The 22,172-nt window shown below is 39.9% G+C and overlaps 1 protein-coding gene across 1 annotated transcript in view; it reads right to left on the bottom strand.

Annotated features, from left to right (window-relative positions):
• The window catches only part of Prdm5 (PR/SET domain 5), a 158,618-nt gene that overhangs the window by 47,028 nt on the left and 89,418 nt on the right, over positions 1 to 22,172 (bottom strand). Inside the window, exons 9-12 of the mRNA XM_032906371.1 lie at positions 21,851 to 22,008; positions 9,716 to 9,809; positions 7,901 to 8,061; positions 5,390 to 5,483 (exon numbers count right to left, since the gene is read on the bottom strand). Coding sequence (XP_032762262.1) covers positions 5,390 to 5,483; positions 7,901 to 8,061; positions 9,716 to 9,809; positions 21,851 to 22,008 — 507 coding nt within the window. The remainder of the gene's footprint in view (positions 1 to 5,389; positions 5,484 to 7,900; positions 8,062 to 9,715; positions 9,810 to 21,850; positions 22,009 to 22,172) is intronic.

The following is a 22,172-nucleotide window of genomic DNA, read 5'->3' on the forward strand; positions in this document are numbered from 1 at the left end:
GAACAAATATAGGGAAAACCATCAACGTGATCCATTATATAAACAAACTGAAAGAACAAAAACCACATGATCATTTCATTAGATGCTGAGAAAGCATTTGACAAAATTCAACACCCTTCATGATAAAAGTCCTGGAAAGAATAGGAATTCAAGGCCCATACCTAAACATAGTAAAAGCCACATATACAGCAAACCAGTCACTAACATTTAACTAAATGGAGAGAAACTTGAAGCAATCCCACTAAAACCAGGGACTAGACAAGGCTGCCCACTCTCTCCCTACTTATTCAATATAGTTCTTGAAGTTCTAGCCAGAGCAATCAGACAACAAAAGGAGGTCAACGGGATACAGATCGAAAAGAAGAAGTCAAAATATCACTATTTGCAGATGATATGATAGTATATTTAAGTGATCCCAAAAGTTCCACCAGAGAACTACTAAAGCTGATAAACAACTTCAGCAAAGTGGCTGGGTATAAAATTAACTCAAATAAATCAGTAGCCTTCCTCTACACAAAAGAGAAACAAGCCGAGAAAGAAATTAGGAAACGACACCTTCATAATAGACCCAAATAATATAAAGTACCGTGTGACTTTTAACCAAGCAAGTAAAAGATTTGTACAACAAGAACTTCAAGACTCTGAAGAAAGAAATTGAAGAAGACCTCAGAAGATAGAAAAGATCTCCCATGCTCATGGATTGCAGGATTAATATAGTAAAAATGGCCATTTTACCAAAAAAGCGATCTACAGATTCAATGCAATCCCCATCAAAATACCAATCCAATTCTTCAAAGAGTTAGACAGAACAATTTGCAAATTCATCTGAATAACAAAAAAATCCAGGATAACTAAAACTATCCTCAACAATAAAAGGACTTCTGTGGGAATAACTATCCCTGAACTCAAGCAGTATTACAGAGCAATAGTGATAAAAACTGCATGGTATTGGTACAGAGACAGACAGATAGACCAATGGAATAGAATTGAAGACCCAGAAATGAACCCACACACCTATGGGCACTTGATTTTTGACAAAGGAGCCAAAACCATCCAATGGAAAGAAGATAGCATTTTCAGCAAATGGTGCTGGTTCAACTGGAGGTCAACATGTAGAAGAATGCAGATCGATCTATGCTTATCACCCTGTACAAAGCTTAAGTCCAAGTGGATCAAGGACCTCCACATCAAACCAGACACACTCAAACTAATAGAAGAAAAACTAGGGAAGCATCTGGAACACATGGGCACTGGAAAAAATTTCCTGAACAAAACACCAATGGCTTATGCTCTAAGATCAAGAATTGACAAATGGGATCTCATAAAACTGCAAAGCTTCTGTAAGGCAAAGGACACTGTGGTTAGGACAAAACGGCAACCAACAGATTGGGAAAAGATCTCTACCAATCCTACAACAGATAGAGGCCTTATATCCAAAATATACAAAGAACTCAAGAAGTTAGACCGCAGGGAAACAAATAACCCTATTAAAAAATGGGGTTCAGAGCTAAACAAAGAATTCACAGCTGAGGAATGCCGAATGGCTGAGAAGCACCTAAAGAAATGTTCAACATCTTTAGTCATAAGGGAAATGCAAATCAAAACAACCCTGAGATTTCACCTCACACCAGTGAGAATGGCTAAGATCAAAAACTCAGGTGACAGCAAATGCTGGCGAGGATGTGGAGAAAGTGGAATTGTTGCTAGGATTGCAGTCTGGTACAACCATTCTGGAAATTAGTTTGGAGGTTCCTCAGAAAATTAGACATTGAACTACCTGAGGACCCAGCTATACCTCTCTTGGGCATATATCCAAAAGATGCCCCAACATATAACAAAGACACGTGCTCCACTATGTTCATAATAGCCTTATTTATAATAGCCAGAAGCTGGAAAGAACCCAGATGCTCTTCAACAGAGGAATGGATACAGAAAATGTGGTACATCTACACAATGGAATATTATTCAGCTATCAAAAACAATGCCTTTATGAAATTCATAGGCAAATGGTTGGAACTGGAAAATATCATCCTGAGTGAGGTAACCCAATCACAGAAAAACACACATGATATGCACTCATTGATAAGTGGCTATTACCTCAAATGCTTGAATTACCCTAGATGCCTAGAACAAATGAAACTCAAGACGGATGATCAAAATGTGAATGCTTCACTCCTTCTTTAAAAGGGGAACAAGAATACCCTTGGCAGGGAATAGGGAGGCAAAGATTAAAACAGAGGCAGAAGGAACACCCATTTAAAGCCTGCTCCACATGTGGCCCATACATATACAGCCATCCAATTAGACAAGATGGATGATTCAAAGAAGTGCAGGCCAACAGGAACCGGATGTAGATCTCTCCTGAGAGACACAGCCAGAATACAGCAAATACATAGGTGAATGCCAGCAGCAAACCACTGAACTGAGAACGGGTCCCCCGTTGAAGGAATCAGAGAAAGAACTGGAAGAGCTTGAAGGGGCTCGAGACCCCTTATGAACAACAATGCCAAGCAACCAGAGCTTCCACGGACTAAGCCACTACCTAAAGACTATACATGGACTGACCCTGGACTCTAACCTCATAGGCAGGAATGAATAGCCTAGTAAGAGAACCAGTGGAAGGGGAAGCCCTTGGTCCTCCTAAGACTGAACCCCCAGTGAACGTGATTGTTGGGGGGAGGGCAGTAATGGGGGGAGGATGGGGAGGGGAACACCCATAAAGAAGGGGAGGGGGAGGGGCTAGGGGGATGTTGGCCCGGAAACCAGGAAAGGGAATAACATTCGAAATGTAAATAAGAAATACTCAAGTTAATAAAAAAAAAAATTCAGATATTCTGAAAAAAAAAAGATGAGCAAAATCATATTATTCACAGAGGCAGAGAAAACTGTAATTTAGCAAATCCACAAGCAGAAGCTCAGCTGCTCTTCTGACTGAGCACAAAACACCCACAGAAGTCAGTGAGCCTTGTGTCAGCTCTTGGGGTAAGGAGATGCTCAGCTTTAGAGGATGGATGAAATCCTGTTTATTCACACATGGAAGAGAAACCCATCGCAAGATTGCTGCAGCAACCAGCCACCAGTTAGACATCCTCAGCTCTGCCACACTGTTCCAGCCACTCTGCAGGCTATCTCTGAGGAGACTTGTCATTCACAGGAGACAAAGCCAGGTTGGAAAATGGGGCTCTGAAAGGGTTCTAAGTTACACACTTATAAGTTATAAATAAGCAGTTATACAGTTCTTTGCTCAAATACACATTTACTCTACTCCTTTTCCTTGCCCTGAATGTGTCTAAAAAAAAAATCTATCTATCTACATAAATGTATACATTGGCTCACCATGCCTCAATTTGGCCCAGAGCCAGATATATGGTAAGCTATATCCAATGTGAAATGATTAGAATTTTTAGAATATTCTTTCACTATATATTTAAATATACCTTTTTATATAAATATGTTTATTTAAATAAGACACATAATATTTATATATTTATTAATTTATATATTGTTTTATATATTATGTATGTATAATGTATATTATATATTAATTTATATATTAATATTATATATACATCTATACTTATGTATAGGTATATTTGCTTATATATTTCTATGTAACATGTTACATAGACATAAATTTATATTTAGATATAATTTTATATATTTATATATGTATGTTATACTATATTAATATAGATATTAATATAAATATGAGATCTTATTAGACAGTAGGAACAAGCATGACATACTGATACTTTATTATATAAAAATCTTGAACTTGAAGATAGCATTTAAAACATTCAAAGTACTGTGTAGCATTCGTCATTTATGCTTCTCTGCTGTTTACACGTCTACCAGCAAAGTCAGATGAAAGTACATGAAGTCCACAAGGACGGAGTCATTAGGAATATTCAAGTTCTGTTTGACTGGGTCTATCCTCTCTGTGCTGGAACCTATGCCTTAATGTATTCTGAACTGTCTAAGTGTTTACTTCTAAAGACATGATACCAAGCTTGATTTAGTCACATAAACGTGTCTTTGAGATTATTTTCTGTAGGTATATTACTCTGATATGCAGATATAACTTACTTTCCCTATAAACTTTCTTCTCTCCTTTTATCTAAAATAACACAGGGATACATCTATGCAGACATACAAGCTGGAACAATTTTCTCGAAGTGGGACAGCAATGTCTACTAAGAATGACTGGCACAGAGAAGACAGTTGTTTTCACTGTTGCCATCACCAGACCCAACTCCACATGGCCCCAGGTACACAGAAGGAGAGATGTCCAGGAACATCCATGCTCCCCACTAGAACTGTTCAGGCCTTGCTGTCAGAGGGCAATGAGCACCCTGCAGGCAACTGCAGGCAGTGGGCACAATGACACCTGTTCCCCAATGGCTCTCTTCTGCTCTTGCCCTTTGGCTTCTCTCTGCTTTTTGCCACCTTCTAACTGTTGGACCCACCTTGAACTTTGTCCTAAAACCCTTGCTTTCTCTAGATAACTTCTCAGGCATCCGCAGTGTTTATACACAGTGGTTGGTTTGTTGCTACTGGTTATGGGTGTCATTTACAGGTTATGAGTGACTATTCTAAGATCCTAAATTAAAGGCCTGTCTTTTAGCTTTCTTTAGCCACAAAATTAAACTAATATTTCCTCATCCACAAAACAGTTATTACTCTAGACATTGAGTCAAATGTGGAAAAATGATTTTTTAAGTCACATATTGTGGCCTCTGAGCAGAAAGCTTCAGCTACATAATTCGATGAAATGCATTTTGCTTAATGGGAAGATAATTCACACAAGGGTAAGATTATTTAGAAAACAGAAAGAGTATAAGAATGATTTTGTTTACCCAGTAGAGAAAGTGCAGTCAAGTTTCTTTCGAGAATATTTAGCTATTCACCATGGCCCAGTGGTCACGTTCTCTTTCACTAGAGACATTGCAGAGGAAAAGTAAGAGTGAGGAGTGTGGCCTCTGGGCCCCTTCTGAATCAGTAGCTATCACAGTCTCCTCATAGCAGGCGAAGTAAAACTTGCCAGAGTTTGATGAGGAAGGCAGAGACTTTTGAATTAAGAAAGACAACGTTTGGTATAAGTTACAGGTGGATGAAGAGACTTTCTGTCTCCATAAAAAGTGAGGCTGTCAGCACCGTCTCTGTCCAACACAATCCTGTATCACTTATACTTCAACTGCAAAGCAAAGCCTTTACTCCCGAGTATTTTATTCACCTTTGGAGAAAACTGTACAACTGGAATTCTTCTCAAGTAAAGAACTGTTCTGACAATCCCCCTAAAAAGGCTGACTGGTTTAGGAGCTCTCCGGACATCAGCGCTCTCTGTCCTAATACTGACTTCCAGTCTTTCTTCCCCGGCCATTCTTCATACCTGTGTGGCTCCGGATGTGAACTCTCAGGGTCCCACTGCTGGCGAATTTCTGGCCACAATATGGGCAGACTTTCTCCTTTTCTCCTGTGTGTGTCTAAACAGGAATAAAAATGGTTCCTGATAAATACAAAGGCTTTGGTAAAGATGATTTAGTACCTCTGACAATAGTAAATCTGTATTTTCCAGGATTATGTTTCATTAAAATGATTTAATGTCACAATGCGACTTTAAACTATTTATCATAGATAATCCCTTGGGTTCAAAGACCGCTTAGAAGCATGCATTAGTGTTAATTTGAAAATAATTCTGCAGTTTACTGCTTAAGCCTTTATGTAGTCCTTGTCTAACTAAACATGATTAAGTTATATAAAACCAGTGCATGGAGCAAAACCACATAATCAGAATGGGGCCAGAGCCGCCCTTGACTGTTGCCAAGAGACATTTTCTTTGAATCGTTTTCCAAATTCTTTGAGCATAGTTCAATCGAAAGGGCAGAAGTAATCTCAGGAAAGTCATCTGTTACCTATGCTACGCTTGTCAGGGTAGATTTTACTACACATAGAAAGCATATATATTTAGTTTGACTTTGGACTCCAGCAGGTGTTAATTGAGCATTCAATTGGATAGAGAATTTCTGCCCTCCACATGTTTATTTTGCAGGCATAAAATAATTATACCAGAAAGAGAGAAAAACACCAGTAAAGCATATTTTAATGAAATCAGTGACTAGGGCTGGGAATACAACCCAGTGCAACGATGGTCGCCTACCATGCAGGAGGCTCTGGGTTCTATCACCACCACATAAACAAACTAACTAATGAGATTGCAAAACAAAACTGCTGATGGCTCTAGAAAGTGGGGTAGACAGAGTATGTTAAGGCCTCAGAGAACCAACAGGAGACTAATTTTCCACCAGCATAAACAAAATTAAAAAAAAAAAAAAGAAAAACAAAACAAAACCCATCATTCCAGAGACCAAGGCGTCAGAGCAATCTGTGAAGTAGCAGGGATTTTGAAACTTAGAACAAAGAAAAGTTGGGAACTGAGCAGTGCTGCAGAGACCAGCAAGAAGTAGTTTCTTCAGGTTTCTGCATGTTCTTTATAATGTTGCTTTGAGAATATTTTCCAACAGTAGCCCCGGCATTAGTAAAAGGGGGGACTGTCTGATACTAGCTGACTAAGAGCACCAATTAGTTGTCTAAGAGTTTCTTGGGGGCTCAGTGAATCTGGAGAAAGCAGAGGAAGGACTGTAAGAGTGAGAAAAGTCAAGGAAACCACAAGAAAACCCACAGAATCAATAAACTTCAACACACAGGGGCTCACAAAAACTGATACAACAACTGGGGAGCCTGCCTAGCTCTGATCTAGGTCTTCTGCACAAATGCTACAGCTGTGTAGTTGATGTCTTGAGGGACTCCTAACAGAGGAAGTGGGGCTGTTTCTGACGCGTTTGCCTGTCTTGGGGACCCTTGCTGGGCTGCCTCGTCCAGTCTTAATATGAGGGAATGTGCCTGTCTTACTGTAACTTGATATGCCATCTTTGAAGTTCCTGAGAGGCCTGCCTTTTTCTGAAGTGAAACAGAGGAATGGGTGGGGAGAGGAGAGGTGGCTGGGAGGGACTGGGCGGAAAGGGAGGGAAAACTGCTATGGGGAAAGAGTTGCCTAGGGAACTAGTGATAAAGACCTTAATGAATGTGTATAATGGCTTTTCCACATTGTCAAATAACGAATCCTTTGATACAATCCAGTGATGGATTCAAATCTGATGGCCCTTTTTGTGAGGAAAGGTAGGACGTAGGGCCTTGCTCAAAAGTGTCACTATGGGGTTATACTTAGGAATATATTTTGCCCAGACTCTTCCTGTAATTTCCTTCCCTCCTTCCTGTCCACATGGAGGTGAACAGGTTTTAGGCTCCCTTGCTTTCACCATTTTGGAATCTTTAACTGTCTATCATAAAATAGCTTTGCAATTTTAAAGAAATTTAAAATGCATTCATTACAATGCTGTGAATTTATTTATGGAATACAAAAGTAAACTCAATTTGCTTGACATATTGATATAACAAGCACAATACAAAAAGATAATCTCAAAATCACAAAAGAAACTGTTTCATGTGAACTGAATCTTTTTTTTTTTTTCTTGTGCTCTGGACTTTCTGCAAACGCTTGAATTAGTTCTATAAAAACAGCCTACCTGAGGTGCTAGTCACATATCTACAAAAAACCATCCTCCTAAGTAAAAAATTTTGAAAGTCGACAGTCTTACTATTTCCCAAGGCTACATATCAGTAAATCTAAGGGTTACACACAATATACATGTAATGTTGACGTGTCATTTCATGGGAAAATGTCTATTCTGAAAACCGAGAAAACAGGAATTTCTGGGATAGTATAATCATACATTTGTCATGGTCAGCAAGCATATCATAAATTAATATAACCTGTCACATGATAGTCAGTAATGACAGTTAGCCCTTACAATGCAGTCTGTCTTGCAAAGTCCTCCCTTACCTTCTTGTGACTCCTAAGCACTGAGGGTGTAACGAAGGCCTTACTGCACAGCTCACATCGGTACTTCTTGTGTCTTTCATGGACCACTTGGACATGCACATTTAACGTGTCCTTCCTCTTAAACGTGGCGTCGCAGTGATGACACTTGAAAGTCCTCTCACCTTAGAATACAAGTCAACAGTCAAGACGCACCACCGGATTTCACATTTCATTGTTCTAAAAGATCAGAATTTCCTAATTCTGATGTGTTTCTTCTATCACATTCTCTGCCTTAATTTTATCAGAACTTTCGACCTTAACACCTAGAAGCTAGCCAAAGACCTGCCTTTGAACAAGTGTACAAGGAAAGAAGCAGACAAATGGCTGACATTTCAGTCCATGGAAAAGATGTGTGTTTAGAATAATAGCTTTCATGTCTTGAAGTTAAACCAGCTCTAATGTTAACACCGTGTGAAACAAGGCCTAGCACTCTGCTCTCTGTGTTTTAGCCAATCTGGTTTTCCTGCTGTCTTCACCCACCAGTCTTCACTCATGCCTGTCTGCACCTTGCGCTGCTTACTCAGCCCTTAAATCTTGGAGGTGGACTTTTCTGGCCAGATACCATAGTGTAGCTTCAGAAAGCTTCTTCTAGGGTTGCTCATCATCATTTTAGCTACAGAGCACACAGCATAGCCTCGAAAGCCATTTTGGTCCCTTCGGTCCTTTCTCTACAGCTACTGAGAATCAAGAAGGTGCACTGAAAGTATCAGATCACTGATGTTACAAATTCCTTGCTGTTATATGGAATAAAATTTTATTTTTCCCAAGAAAAAATTCCTGAGCTTGCCAAAAGAAGCTGCACAAATTTTATGGGATGAATGAATATCACTTGTATAATCTATTCTAAAATTCATCCCTGTCTTAAGGTATCTAATGTAATAAGTCCCTCTGTGGTACAACAAATTTCACTCTTTAATTATAAAGTTGTTCTTTATGAGGAAACTGGAAGTTAGGCTGACCACTTTTAACAGCTGAAGTGACAAACTAGACTAGAAACACAGCCCCATTTTTTCTTACAGGAGCAGCTTCCTTTCTCACGATCACGACCATCATATATAAACATTGAGTTTCATATTAGAAATTTAACTTGAACAGAGAAACTGTCTTCTAAGTCACCACCATGTACAACCAGCTGTCACAGTGCCTAACTCAAACAGCAGTAGGAGCTTTACGTGTACAATTTCTTAAAAGATAGGTGTCTGTTTATAACTTAATAAAAAATTTACCTCCCCAAATAAGCACAGAATCAGAAATTTTACATGAAATAGGAAAGGTGGACTGCCTATCGACACCTGGAGCAATATGGGATCTACTGTTTCAATAGTTACTCTCCTGTCAGACTCAATATTTTCAATTTCTCTTTAAAAAGATGTTGAATTAGATGTTCACTCTGACCCAGTACAACTGTTAAGCCTTTGAGCTAATAAAACCCTGACCTGTGAGATGGCTCCATCCATGTTTTACAGAGGTAGACATATTCCCTCAGTCATCATAGTTAAAAGTGAATGGAAGGCTATGTTTTAAAACAATGTTCAGAGAATAATGAATGTAGGGTATCTTTTTATATACTAATTATAAATCCTAGGAAGATAAGACATAAAATATCTCATATCTCATAAAATGATTAATGATATGTAGGAAAGCAAGGCAATCTATCTTCTTCATGTTTTAAACAGATTATCTAACAATTCCCCATGCTCTTCTGAGGTATCTATTAAAGCATCTGAGAATACACTGGAGCTAACTGTGTCCTCAGCCGCCTGGACGGTGACTTACTGTTGTGGATTAACAGGTGTCTTTGCAGAGAAAAGGGGGTGCGGAACAAGGCTTTACATTCATCACACTGGAAGGGCCTCTCCTCCGAGTGGGTCTGCAGAGGAAAGATACTGAGTGAGAAAGAGGAGAATGAGCTCATCACTACAGAAAGAGGGCACACTGGTTCTTCTCATAGCTCCCTGCTCCTGGGGAGAAGGAGCGTTAACTACATGCATTCACAGGGAAAACACTTGTTCTGTCAAAACACTAAATTCATCAGACATTTGATAAATCACAAAGGAAATTGTTACTACTATCTCGAAGTACGTAGAGTTTTTCTAAGACTTGACCCTACCTCCCCCTTGCCAGGCTTGGTCATTTCCCATTCAGGCAAGGGAACCAATTCAAAGAAGAACGTTCTCTGCCTTTTCCCTAAAGCCTCACTGAAAGTGATCTGGCTCTTCAGGGCTGCTTTGAATTTAAGCTGTGACAGAGCATAGGTTCACATGGTTAACCTGAGAAGCATTTGCTGAGCACTTGATTTACATCAAGTGTCATGCTCCATACAGCAACCGATGAATTTCAAGAGCCAAGCTCCTGATTAAACTGCTATTACTGTCACCAGTTCAAGATGAAAAAAAATCAAGATTTGCCAAAGATGTGGTGTATGGTATGCAACAAACAGGCATGCACTGAAATGATCACACAGAAGTTGAAGCCACTATGGACAAAACTTGTGAATGAACTCTTATTTTATACCGTGGATGGCAAGACTTGATCTTTTTTAGATTTACACACACACACACACACACACACACACACACACACACACACACACACACACACAAAATATATGTAGTTGTCATCAACAGCCCAGTAAGGCCGAACATTTATTAGACCTATTTCACAGATGAGAAAACCAAGGCAAGCAAAACCAAAAACTGGCAAGTCACACAAGCTGGAGATGGCAGAGCTAGTAGCAAGCCTAGGTAAATGCTAGGTATGTCCTGTTGGCCTCTGAACTAAAGATGTGTGACTCAAGGAGCCCAACAAGCTGCAGTAATCCATTCTGATGGCATCTTCTTCAGCTACGGTGCTTGTGGCCACCTCCACAGCTGTTTCGCTGCCGCACTGGCAATCCCACTGCAGCGGGCCAGGGAGTTAAGGGCCACTCGTTCCCCCAGCAACAAGTGGTGGGCAGGTCCCCTGACCTCTGCCACTTTGACCACAGGTACCAGCTTCGATCCCTCCAGAAGGAACCAGGACACTTGGCAGTGGAGTTGAGTGAAGATGGCATCCAAGAAAGGTCGCCCTGCTAAAACCCCGGGGGATTGGCCCACAGGGCAGGCGGCACAGGGGCCGACCAGGTAACCAAGGATGAGACCTGGGCAACCAGGTCTTTTGCAACCAGCCATTCGCCAGAGCTGCCAGACTTGTAGGGGGCAACAGGGACTGCAGGCCTTCAGGGCCATGGTGACTTGGAGCAGCCAGCGGGTCAGTATGTCCACCATGGTTCAGATCGAAAGTTGTGTTCTGCATGAATGTGTACTGCCTGAGCTCCCTGATGCTTGCAGAGCCCAGAATAAAGTATCAAATCTCTTGCAACTGGAGTTATAAATGGGTTTAAATTTCCATGTGGGTTCTGCAAAATGAACCCAGGTCTTCCCTGCAGGAACAGAAAGTTCTTTGAACTGCTGAGCCATCTCTCTAGCCCCAGATAGCAAACTTTAATGAGGGTCAAAACTACATTTTTAAAACCCTCAGAATTTGAACAGTATTCTTTCATTACAAGAAAATAAGCTATGTATCTGATGGGCTTTTATGGCAGGGGTAACTGAAGGGCATCACCTTACTCACATCATATTGAATTGGATTTCACAATATGATGAACTTTTCAATATTCAAGAGCAAGGAGCTTCCTGGAGAACTGTGCTACGACATGAACATTATCAAGACTGTTCCATTGTCAAACATGAAGGATGGGGGAAAATATTAAAAGTCGGGATGAATTTAACACATTCAAATATGATATCTGGCCACAGACATTCTAGGTGAATAAAAACAGATAAGAAAAACATTCTTCCATTGTGTAACATCAAATAACATTATGAAAATGGCATTTCAAACTGACTGACATAAGCATGTAGTATTTACTAAAGGTTCTGATGCAACCACTATTGGGTGCATCACCTACTACAGTATGAGAGAAGCTTTATGGATTTAGTGTTTATTTATCCATAACTTGCTATTCTGAGACAGTCACGCTATGCAGATCAGCTTGGCCTTGTGCTTGTATCAAGCCTTTGTAAACAAGCCTCACATATGCTCAGTCTGTAAATACACACCATCACATCTAGCTTCAGCTAATTTTTAAGGTGAAAAATAAAACACTAAATGTCTTAGAAGAAAATCCGAGTAATTTTTAAATAATTTTGAGTGGAAAGGGTTTTCAAGGAATGACGAAAGACTAGATATTCAGGTCTTTTTTTTTTAAAAAATTTAAATTGATGTGGTGGTTTGACTATGGGAAGTTTCATTGTTAGGTGGGGTTTTGTTGGAATAGCTATGGCCTTGTTGGAGGAAGTGTCACTGTGTAGATGGGCTTTGAGGTCTCCTAGTGCTCTAGCTCTGCCCAGGACTGCAGAGGACCTCCTCCTGGTTACCTATGGAGGACAGTCCTCTTCTGCCTGCCTTCAGATGAAGATGTAGAACTCTCAGCTCCTTCTCCATCACTGTGTCTGCCTGCATGTTGCCGTGCTTCCTGCCATGATGAAAATGGGCTGAACCTCTGAAAGTATAAGCCAGCCCCAATTTAATGTTGTCCTTATAAGAGTTGCCTTGGTCAAGGTATCTCTTCATAGACAATGGAAACCCTAACTAAGACAACTATAAAAACAAAATGTTTTCTAATCACCAAAGAAAATAATTATGAGATCAGATTACAGTTGAACATAGATAATAAAGGTTAATTTAAAAAAAAGGAAAACTCCGAAAGAAAATTGATAGAAGACACCTCTGTTGATTTCAGTTGACAGATGTTTTGTGTCAGGTCTATAGTATATACTTTGCTTTTATGGGTCAATCATATTTCAGATTGTAAGGACAAGGGGGGAAACCCACAAAGGTTGCCGTATCACAGGGATTTTATCCTGATAAACATACACACTACAATGGGGAATGACATGAGTTGTGGAGGAAAAGGAGCAGAGTGCTCCAAAGAATAGATTTCAGTATGGGGTCAAAAGAATTCTAGCTGAGGTGACATCTGAGAGAAGCCTGCTGCTTTGAGAGAACAATGGTCAGAAACCAGGGTAACAAATACAGAGATCAGGAGAAAAGGCCAGATTGTTTTACTTTTCCTAAAGCCATATAGAAATATCTATGCTCCTCAGACAGAGGGTAATAACAGAACACAGAGAAGTTTTGATCCGAGTGCTGACTGGTGACTCAGTGAGATTACTGCAGTTGTTGCAGAAGCACAGGCAACTCAGGTATACACCTCCCAGAGTCCTCTGAATGACTTGGGGAGGTTACACCAATTATAGGGCCTACCAAGGAAGCTGCTTGTCTCTTACTTAGCAGTGACTATATTTCAGGGCACAGTCACAGACCCACTGAAGGCCACCTTAAGAGAATGTGAATAGATAGATGAGTCTCATCAGGGTCACGTATGGGTGTGCACAGCTCTCTGCTTCGAGTTGGCAACAACTGCACCTAATGAAGTTCAGGATGGCCTAAAGTGTTGTCAATTATTTTGAGGTGTGGTTCTTGGCAAGTGTCTAAGACTATGTTGATTTGCAAAGCTGCAGAAATAAACCAGGCAAGAGGTTAAAATTGTTCAGACGTTTTCTTGGTGAAGAGAAGAAGTACTAGGACAACTGGTGTTGTATAGGAGACAAAACAGGTCTTATGCATCGACTTGCACATGAAGCATGAGCTAGGAAAGAAGCAAGCATGGCTTGCAGACCAGAAACATGGCAGGTCAAGGAAGAACAAGTTTGGGTGTAATGCACGGGGCTCAAGTCACTTTTAAAGACATCATTAGGGAATAAAATAATTCAAACCTGAATTACAGTATGTAGAATGAATATTACAAGTTATCAGGGCTACATATGGCATTAATATCTAGCTAATGACAAATTCAAAGAATTTGCCTTTAACCTAGTATCCATGAGACTGTTGCACATGAAGAAAATGTATATTGTTCACTGTTTGCCAGAGGAGGAAGAGGAAGACAAGATAACATACTGTGTCCAGGAAAACAAGCTTTTTGGGTGGTATTTTGGAGCACTGTCCTGAGACTGCAAATGTGCACACCTCTGGCTTGACAAAATACATTTGAAAGGTTTAAGAACAAAATAAAAACAAAAGAAAACTCTTGAATAATTATAAAAAATGATAGAAAATGGGTTAACTAAAGCATACTAGTGATTATAATTGCATTTATATTTATTTGTTTACTTTAAGAAGGAAAATCATCTCTAACTTTTAGAGAGAGCCACTGGGTAGAGAATACCATTTTGCCATATACATTTACTCACACACAATGGAGTCTGGTAAGTTGGTCTAAAAATGATCTGCTGAGGAAAGTTTCCATGGAAAGTGGAAGAATTTGACAGCACACTGGCTTTCTTGGCTTTTTGCTATTTGAACTTTACACAGGGAATAGACACTGCTTTTACTACACGACAGGAACTACTTTGTTTAAGAGCTTTCAAATTTGACCAGATAATTTCTTTAGCCTTCTAAAAAGACTACATTCAACCATCAACAATTTTTATTCAGTATCTCAGACAAAATAATCACAGACTGGCTTGTAGTAGTAGGACATAACCAGGCAGGTAAATACCTTTACCAAATAGGATACCAACATGCCATCTGTGCTGTTCTGATTATAAATACCAGCAGTGACTCCATGCGCTTACTTGATAGCAAGACACTAAGTCATGTAAGAAATGAGTGTGCACAGTCTTCACATCCTGTAGACAGAAAATTTGTGGTCATGATATCTTTTGCAATTTTCAGATGGAAGTAAGCTTCTACAAAGCTATTATATCATTAAAATTTTCACTGATTTAATAATTGTTCCTTGAGCTACATAATAGTCTTTATCCAGTTGCCAAGGCACTGATGTCATCAACATCTGCTAATGTAATAGATGAAGTCTCTCTGAATAAATAACTTGTATTATATTTTTAGACACATGTACTTTTATGGACCAAGTCCAAATTTTGTTACAGATGTAGAAAAAACATAAGACATGTACTGTACTATCTAGAATGTCCATTAAAATTCTCAAAAATTCCTCAGGAGGGTAGGATAATATCCAGTAAAATACCAAACTTGTATAATTCTAGCCGCATATATCAAATATTAATTTAACTGTAACAATAAAATTTTCATCAAGGTCATTTACAGCTAAAATTTATAACTTTGACTTTCAATAGTCTATATTGTCTCTTAATAATAGTACTTACTGCTGATGGTATTTTACCTTTGGGATATATACCATTCAAGAATATTAATTAAATCTATCTCATACTCTTTCCTTCCAAAGCTCAGGGACCACTGCAGAAGCAATGAAAAGACTATAAGAGCCAGAGGTAGTAGATGACAAGGCTGACAGGAAAATTGTTTTCCAGACACAGCAGGGCAGCTGCACATATGAAATCATGATTATGATAGTTTGTACAAGATCTGCACAAGTTCAAGGTCAACAGAACCACAGCACAGAGAGAGGAGGTAACCATGAAGTCTCAGGTAGCTCAGGTGTTACTGGCAGTTGACAGCAGGTCCAGAGTGTGTGACCCCTGGTAAGTCACCTGCACTCCAGTGGAAGGCCACACATCCAAGAACATATGGGTAGTAAAAATCATACTTGATGGTTTAGGGAAAACGAAGGACACAAATTTGAGTGTAGGGAAGAGTGAGAGTGGATTTAGGAGGATCTGGGTAAAAGGAAAAAATGATAAAATTACATTATAGGAAATTCTCAAAGAACAAACAAAAATAAGAAAAATACTAAAACCAATTAAAGATAAACTGAGTGTTGAGAAATAGCAAAAAGAAGAAAAGACAAAGTCTGTCACACATACCCAAGCCTCTCATAAGGTCATGCTAACCTTGTGAGCTAAGTGATAAACGGGAAGCTGTAGCAAGATGTTTTGCATAGATGTTTACAAGGTCTGTGGACTAAATTTGAACAGCCACGCCTACAACTGGCTTCTTTAAAAGCCTTCCTGCTACTCCATGTCTTCCTCCTCCTTATCCTTCTCTTCCTCTTCTTCTTCCTCCTCCTCCTTCTTAGGAAATACACTGAAACTAGAGCTATGCCCACCAGTTCACAGCTCACTCCACTCAGAAAAGAGTGGGCAATATGGGAGACATACTTCCAGAATGTCATCGCATTGAATAGCCAGGCTGAGGCACTCACCTTCTCATCTTTAGTTTTCTACATGCAAACACTTTACAAACTGGAGCCAAGGGTGTGTCAAAGATTTTATGTAAAGAATGAGATTGTTTTTAACTCTGTCAACAAAATCTATTTGGGTTATTAGGATTGCATGACTTCACTTATAGTAATTATCTATTGTTTAGAGAAAAATATACTACGTACAATAATTACTTGGCAAGAACCCAGAAGGAAAATAACTTGTAGAAGTTAGTCTCTCTCTCTCTCTCTCTCTCTCTCTCTCTCTCTCTCTCTCTCTCTCTCTCTCTCTCTCTCTCTCTCTGTGTGTGTGTGTGTGTGTGTGTGTGTGTGTGTGTGTGTGTGTGTGTGTGTTTGTTTAGTTTGTTCTGGGTGAGGGGTGAGGGTAAATACAACCCATGCTGTATAACTTATGACCAAACATTCATGGACAATTTCAGGATGTATTCTCATGAGGTGTCTACTAAAGAAGAAAAAGTGACAAGAAAAGTTTAAAATTTTACTACAAAAGAAACGATGTCCTTCTCTTTTTTTCCAGTATTTCTCTCTTGTGGTTGTGGAAAGGTTAAGTCACACATTTAGTCACAGGAATGAGAAAAGATAAAAAAGAGTTTCTCAATTAAGGTCCAAGAATAAAAGGACATCACTGACTTCCCATTGTGCTGTGATCCAAATATTCATCAGAGTAAGGAAAGGTCCAGAAAGATTAGGACATTATGCTAAATTAGAAAGCTGCAGAAAAGGAATACCATGTAGAATGTAAAAATGTCAAACTCATAAAGGGGAGAGTACATGGGGTTGACAGGAGCGTTGCTGGAAGCAAAGGCAACAGAGGAAGGAAAATGGGGTGATGCTGATAAAAAGATAGAGTTCTAATACCAATGAGTACGTCCTGGAAATAGTAAGCTGCCTGTAATACTGGACTGTATATACTTGTAATTACTCAAACTATTTTTTACTTTTAATTTTCTTTCATAAAAATTACTTATGTGTATATGACATGACATTTTGACATACGAATAGGGTGGCTTATTAACACACTGAGAGAATACATAAAATCATAAAAACAGGTCTTACATGTTCTTACCGTATGAAATAGAAACAGAAAAGCATGTTAGGTGATACATATGCTATGCCAGGTGATAGACATGGTGATTAGGTCGACTGTGGTAATCGTATCCATGTTTGCGGAATTAAAAGATCACAATGCACATTGTTACCATGCACACTCTGGCAAATGTGCTGCCATCATGAAATAGTTCAGTGAAGAAGAGTGAGCCGCGGTGATGATCGGCGCGTGCTGCACACTGTTGTTATGATTCGGCCTGGCACTCCTAACTGTGACTGCGGTCACTACCACCCTAGGATGTAGAGAAGGTTTCGTACCAATGAAGGCGCATGACTATCCTGGGCAGGCCTGAAGAAAAGCTCCTGGATCAGAAGACAAGACGGGCAGCTGTGCTGTAATTCCTGAGTGGCTGACTTTCAGTCCCTTCCTACTACTGTTTTAAGACTTGCTGCTCATGTTAAATTAACTCCTTTTAACCTGTTTTTATGAATGAATTTATGATCTTTTAGCAGCATACTTTCATTTGATGTCTAAAATAATGTTTAACATAACAACGTTTGAACTGCAGTGTCTTTCAAATGGTTGGACCATGGCACAAGACATATATCTGATGTCAAAACCAATTAGAAACCATCAGGAAGGCTCAGCAGATAAAGGCAGACGCTACCAAGCCTGACAACCTAGATCTCTGGAACCCACTTGATAGAAAGGAAAGACCAAGCACAACAAGCTGTCCCCTGACATCTAAATGCATGTCGTGGAATGCACAGTCCAATGCAGATACGTAAATAAATACATGTAATGAACAGTAAGATAAAATGAACAGATTACATGCACAAGTCTACATTTCGTGAAATCTCTCTTAAACTTAAGCTTTGAGTTCTACTTCTATTCATGTCCCTGTAAATAGGATTAAAAGCTAAGAAACTGCACATTGCTCAGAATTTGACTACAAATGAATAAAACATGGCTGGAAGAGTGCAACAGAATTGTTCCAGAAGTTGTGGCTAAATTCTCACTACATTCTACAATTCCATCCCTGGAAAATTACAATAAAGACTTTTAATGAGCAGGTGCATATTTGACATGAAGAAGCTCTCAGTGACTTCCTTGGTGCTTTAACAGCCACTGTGGACTCACATCTATCATCAAGCAGACAGACATATATATCCCTCTCACCAAGGAGGAGGGCATCACCATATACTTTCACCAAAGTTGTGCACTGCAGTAAGTATGACAGGAAACAAAAGGAAAAAGATGATTAATTCACAGTTCCTATCTCCTGTATGCCTGGCCAATTATGATTCAAATAACCCAAATCTAACCCAGAGAGATGACTCTTAATTTAGCCTGACCTTATAATACAAGTCTGAATCAGATAAAGGGAGTACAGAGAGAGGAGGAAATGAAAACCCTAATAGTGACCGAACCGACAGAACTGACGATGAACCTCTTAACAATGTGATCTTCCGGCACCACAGTCCATCCGAAATGAGGTAAGTGGATAAATGAACAAACGCAAAGAGACAAAGGAATACTGTATTTCTTTAAAAGAGCACTTGGATTTGCTACAATGGAGATCAGACTGACCTTGATGATTTTCTCATTTTCCTGGCATGCCATTGTTTTGTAGTTTCCTACCTGACCATTAATGAGCAATTATGGACCAACAGGTTGACTCAGTTTTTCATATGATTGTTGAATATTTTAGGCATTTTCACATAACCACACTAATACACATTAGGGTCACAACCCAGAAACCGGTGTGTTGGGGCAGAAGGATTGAGCATGCTATCTATGGTGGGAATCACAGCCATCACCCATCGCTTCTGTTCTCCTTAAGACATCATTGATGCTTTTACATGATCTATGGCGGTAAAGGATGAAGGAGAATGCGAAGATCCTCTGCCAACTCCCATATGGCGTATAACACAAGCCAAACTGTGAGACACTCCTAAGTATGGGCAGATCCGTTCATCAAAGAAGGGATTAAGAGGGTTCCAGGGACTGAACAGGAAACTTGCCAGGTATGTTTTACAGTTGTGTAATTCTAAAGGAACAACAATGACTACAGCCTGCTCTGGTGCAGTCCTCAAGTTAAAAGTGAGGGGAGGAAGCAAGAAATCAGGTAGAGGCATATGAGGTGTCATCAGCAGCCATGGTGACTTTTTAATGTATTTGTCATTACTCTTTCTTCTTGGACAAAACCTAAAATTGATCTCATTTTTAATGTTTTCACAAGACAGCTGCTTTTTGAAAGCCCCCATTAATAATGAGGTCGCTATAACACCTACTAAATATTATAGGATAAATAAACAATTCCCTTGCAAAATAGTAAAATATTCCCCCTAAAATCAATAAACAATCATTTCTGGCATCATGTGTGTTTTCACATAAATTTCTATGACGTTGAATGTTCAGGACAAATTTCCTGAATTTGAGCATGAATTATTTTCAAAATAAAAAAGGTTAAAGCTAACATGATCTATAAAAGAAGAATTGAAGCAAAGACACAGTGTGAAAAAACATAAGCAAAATCCAAAGAAGTAAGACGATATAACCTGAAGAGCCAGGAGCATCTACAGAGCATCTAAAGAAAAGCAGGCAGCTCCTGTCACAGCAGCTGTGCAAGGGGAAACCTTTGTTACCTAAGCCTGACAGCCTGGGCTGAAACCCAGGAACCCACAATGGGAGGAGAGAACCAAGTACCTCTGACCTCAACATCTGCACTGTGATAGCACACCCTCCAAGTCCAATTATCTGAGTTCCATCCCTGGGACCTACATGGTAGAAGGAGAGAACCTGCTTCTTCAAGTTATCCTTTAAGCTGTACGTATCCTATCCACACCCTCACCACCACCACCACACACTCTCCCTCTCTTTCCCTCTTTCCCTCCCTCTCTCTGTCTGTCTGTCTGTCTGTCTCTCTCTCTCTGTCTCTCTGTCTCTCTGTCTCTCTCTGTCTCTCTCTCTCTCTCTGTGTGTCTCTCTCTCTCTCTCTGTCTCTCTTTCTCTCTCGTAGATTTTAAAAGAGTAGCTTGCCTGCATTCATGTCTGTGCATCACATCTGTGCCTGGTGCTGAAGAGGACAGAGGAGAGCATTCAATCCCCTGGAACTAGAGATAAAGCTTGTCTTGAACTGCCATGTCTGGGAACTGAACTCAAGCCCTTGGAAGAGCAGTACTCTTAGCTGCTGAACCACCATTCTAGGCCTGCTAAAGGCAGTTTAACAGTAGCAGGAGAAAACAAGTCTCAAGTTGTTTTAGGTGTAATGCAAAGCACTGAAGATAAGCTTGAGAAGTAGGTTAGGGTGATGGTCCAGAAAACAGAAGACATATATGCACTACAATGTGCATAGCACTTAAAATCCACATCACAGAATGATATGACAGTTACACTTATAGGGGTGGACCTGGTAGGACAGTGTGTATGTAGTAAGATGTCCTAAGTATCATAAGCCTAGTTAGATGAGTTGAAAAGGGATCTAGAGGGAAGAGAACTATCAGGACACTGAAACAAAGAAGGCAGGCAAGTAAGGGGCATACATCTCAGTGGGAGAGTATTCATCAACACGGCAAGGCTCTGAGTTTGATCCTTTGCACTGTTCAAAAATCAAAGGGTGGACGGTTGCAAACATTGAAACAAGAGAGACAACATTTGTGATCTGATTTCTACATTCATGAAAGAACTAATGTCGGATAAGTATACATTTAAATTCTTAGTTGGGATAAGGAGGCTTAATAAAAATGTTTCAAGAAAGTAAATTTCCTGGAGTTTTTCAAATTAGCAGTGACAACACAGAGTCACAGATACAGTTGGCATCTGGCAGAGAGCACAGAGAAGCCTAGGACTTCCTCAAGTGGGGCTGCTGATGTGTATGGTTGATAATTTAGCTGTTACTCAAAAGGCTCACATGCTACCACACTGAATGTGCTTATTGGAGGTTGTGGGTCCTTTAGGGTGGTGAGGGTTCACAGAAGATGTCATATCACTAGAAAGAATGGCTTCTAGGGAGGTACTGGAGCCACTACCCCCTTTGGCTTCCTAACCACTGTGACGGAAGTGACTTGGCTTTACCTGCATTTTCACAGTTCATTCTGCACCCTGAGGCTCTGCTTTACCTTGACTATGAAAACAACAGACCAAGCAACCAAGGACAAGCCTTTCAACTAAACCCCATAAACCTTTCCTCAGAGTAAGCAGATTGTTTGAGGCCATAGGAAGCTAACACGAAGTCTCAACACAAAGTCCTTTCCTCTCACATTCCTTTAGAGGAAAGGACACACCTAGCAAAGTGCACTACAAGAAACCCAGAGAAACAGTGATATAAACAGAGCATTGAAACACACAGAGAGAAGAGTATACAAACAGCAACTGCTACAATCTCTGGTCCTTGGAGCAGGTTAGAAGCTGAGAATTATTTAATCAACTCAGTCACACAAGGACATTTTGTGTGAGAGAGCAGTTTTCAGAATGGAGACAAGAAGAGAAGCCAGAGATCAATGTTCTAAGGGAGTGTTGCCAAAGTAGAAAAAGGATCATCTCTAAGTACCCTGCTCACTTTGGGTAGCATGCCACAGATGTGCTAAATCTGGCTAAGAGAACAAGTAAAACCCTCAGCAAAACAGTAAACTACGATGTCAATACGCGTCTTTACCTTCTTGTGGTTCTTGTAAACGTTTCTGTGAGCGAATCCCTTTCCACAGAGCTTGCACTGATAGGGTTTGTCCTCACTGTGGATTACTTTGTGGGCACCCACTTGATCCAGCCTCTTGAATGACTTGTTACAGATCTCACAGTTATAAGGCCGCTTTTCTGGGAAAAATGAGCAGAGACAACCTCACACCTATATAAAGGTCAAGGGTCAAGGGGATGCATCCTTTCCTGCATTTTCCTCTTAGGCATAAACTAATTAAAGCAGGATCAGGTAAGCACAAAAATGCCTTCCATGTAGTTCATCTATTTCAGACATGTGAGTA

Source organism: Rattus rattus, chromosome 6 (genome assembly GCF_011064425.1).
Source record: "Rattus rattus isolate New Zealand chromosome 6, Rrattus_CSIRO_v1, whole genome shotgun sequence".
Lineage (NCBI taxonomy): Eukaryota > Metazoa > Chordata > Mammalia > Rodentia > Muridae > Rattus > Rattus rattus.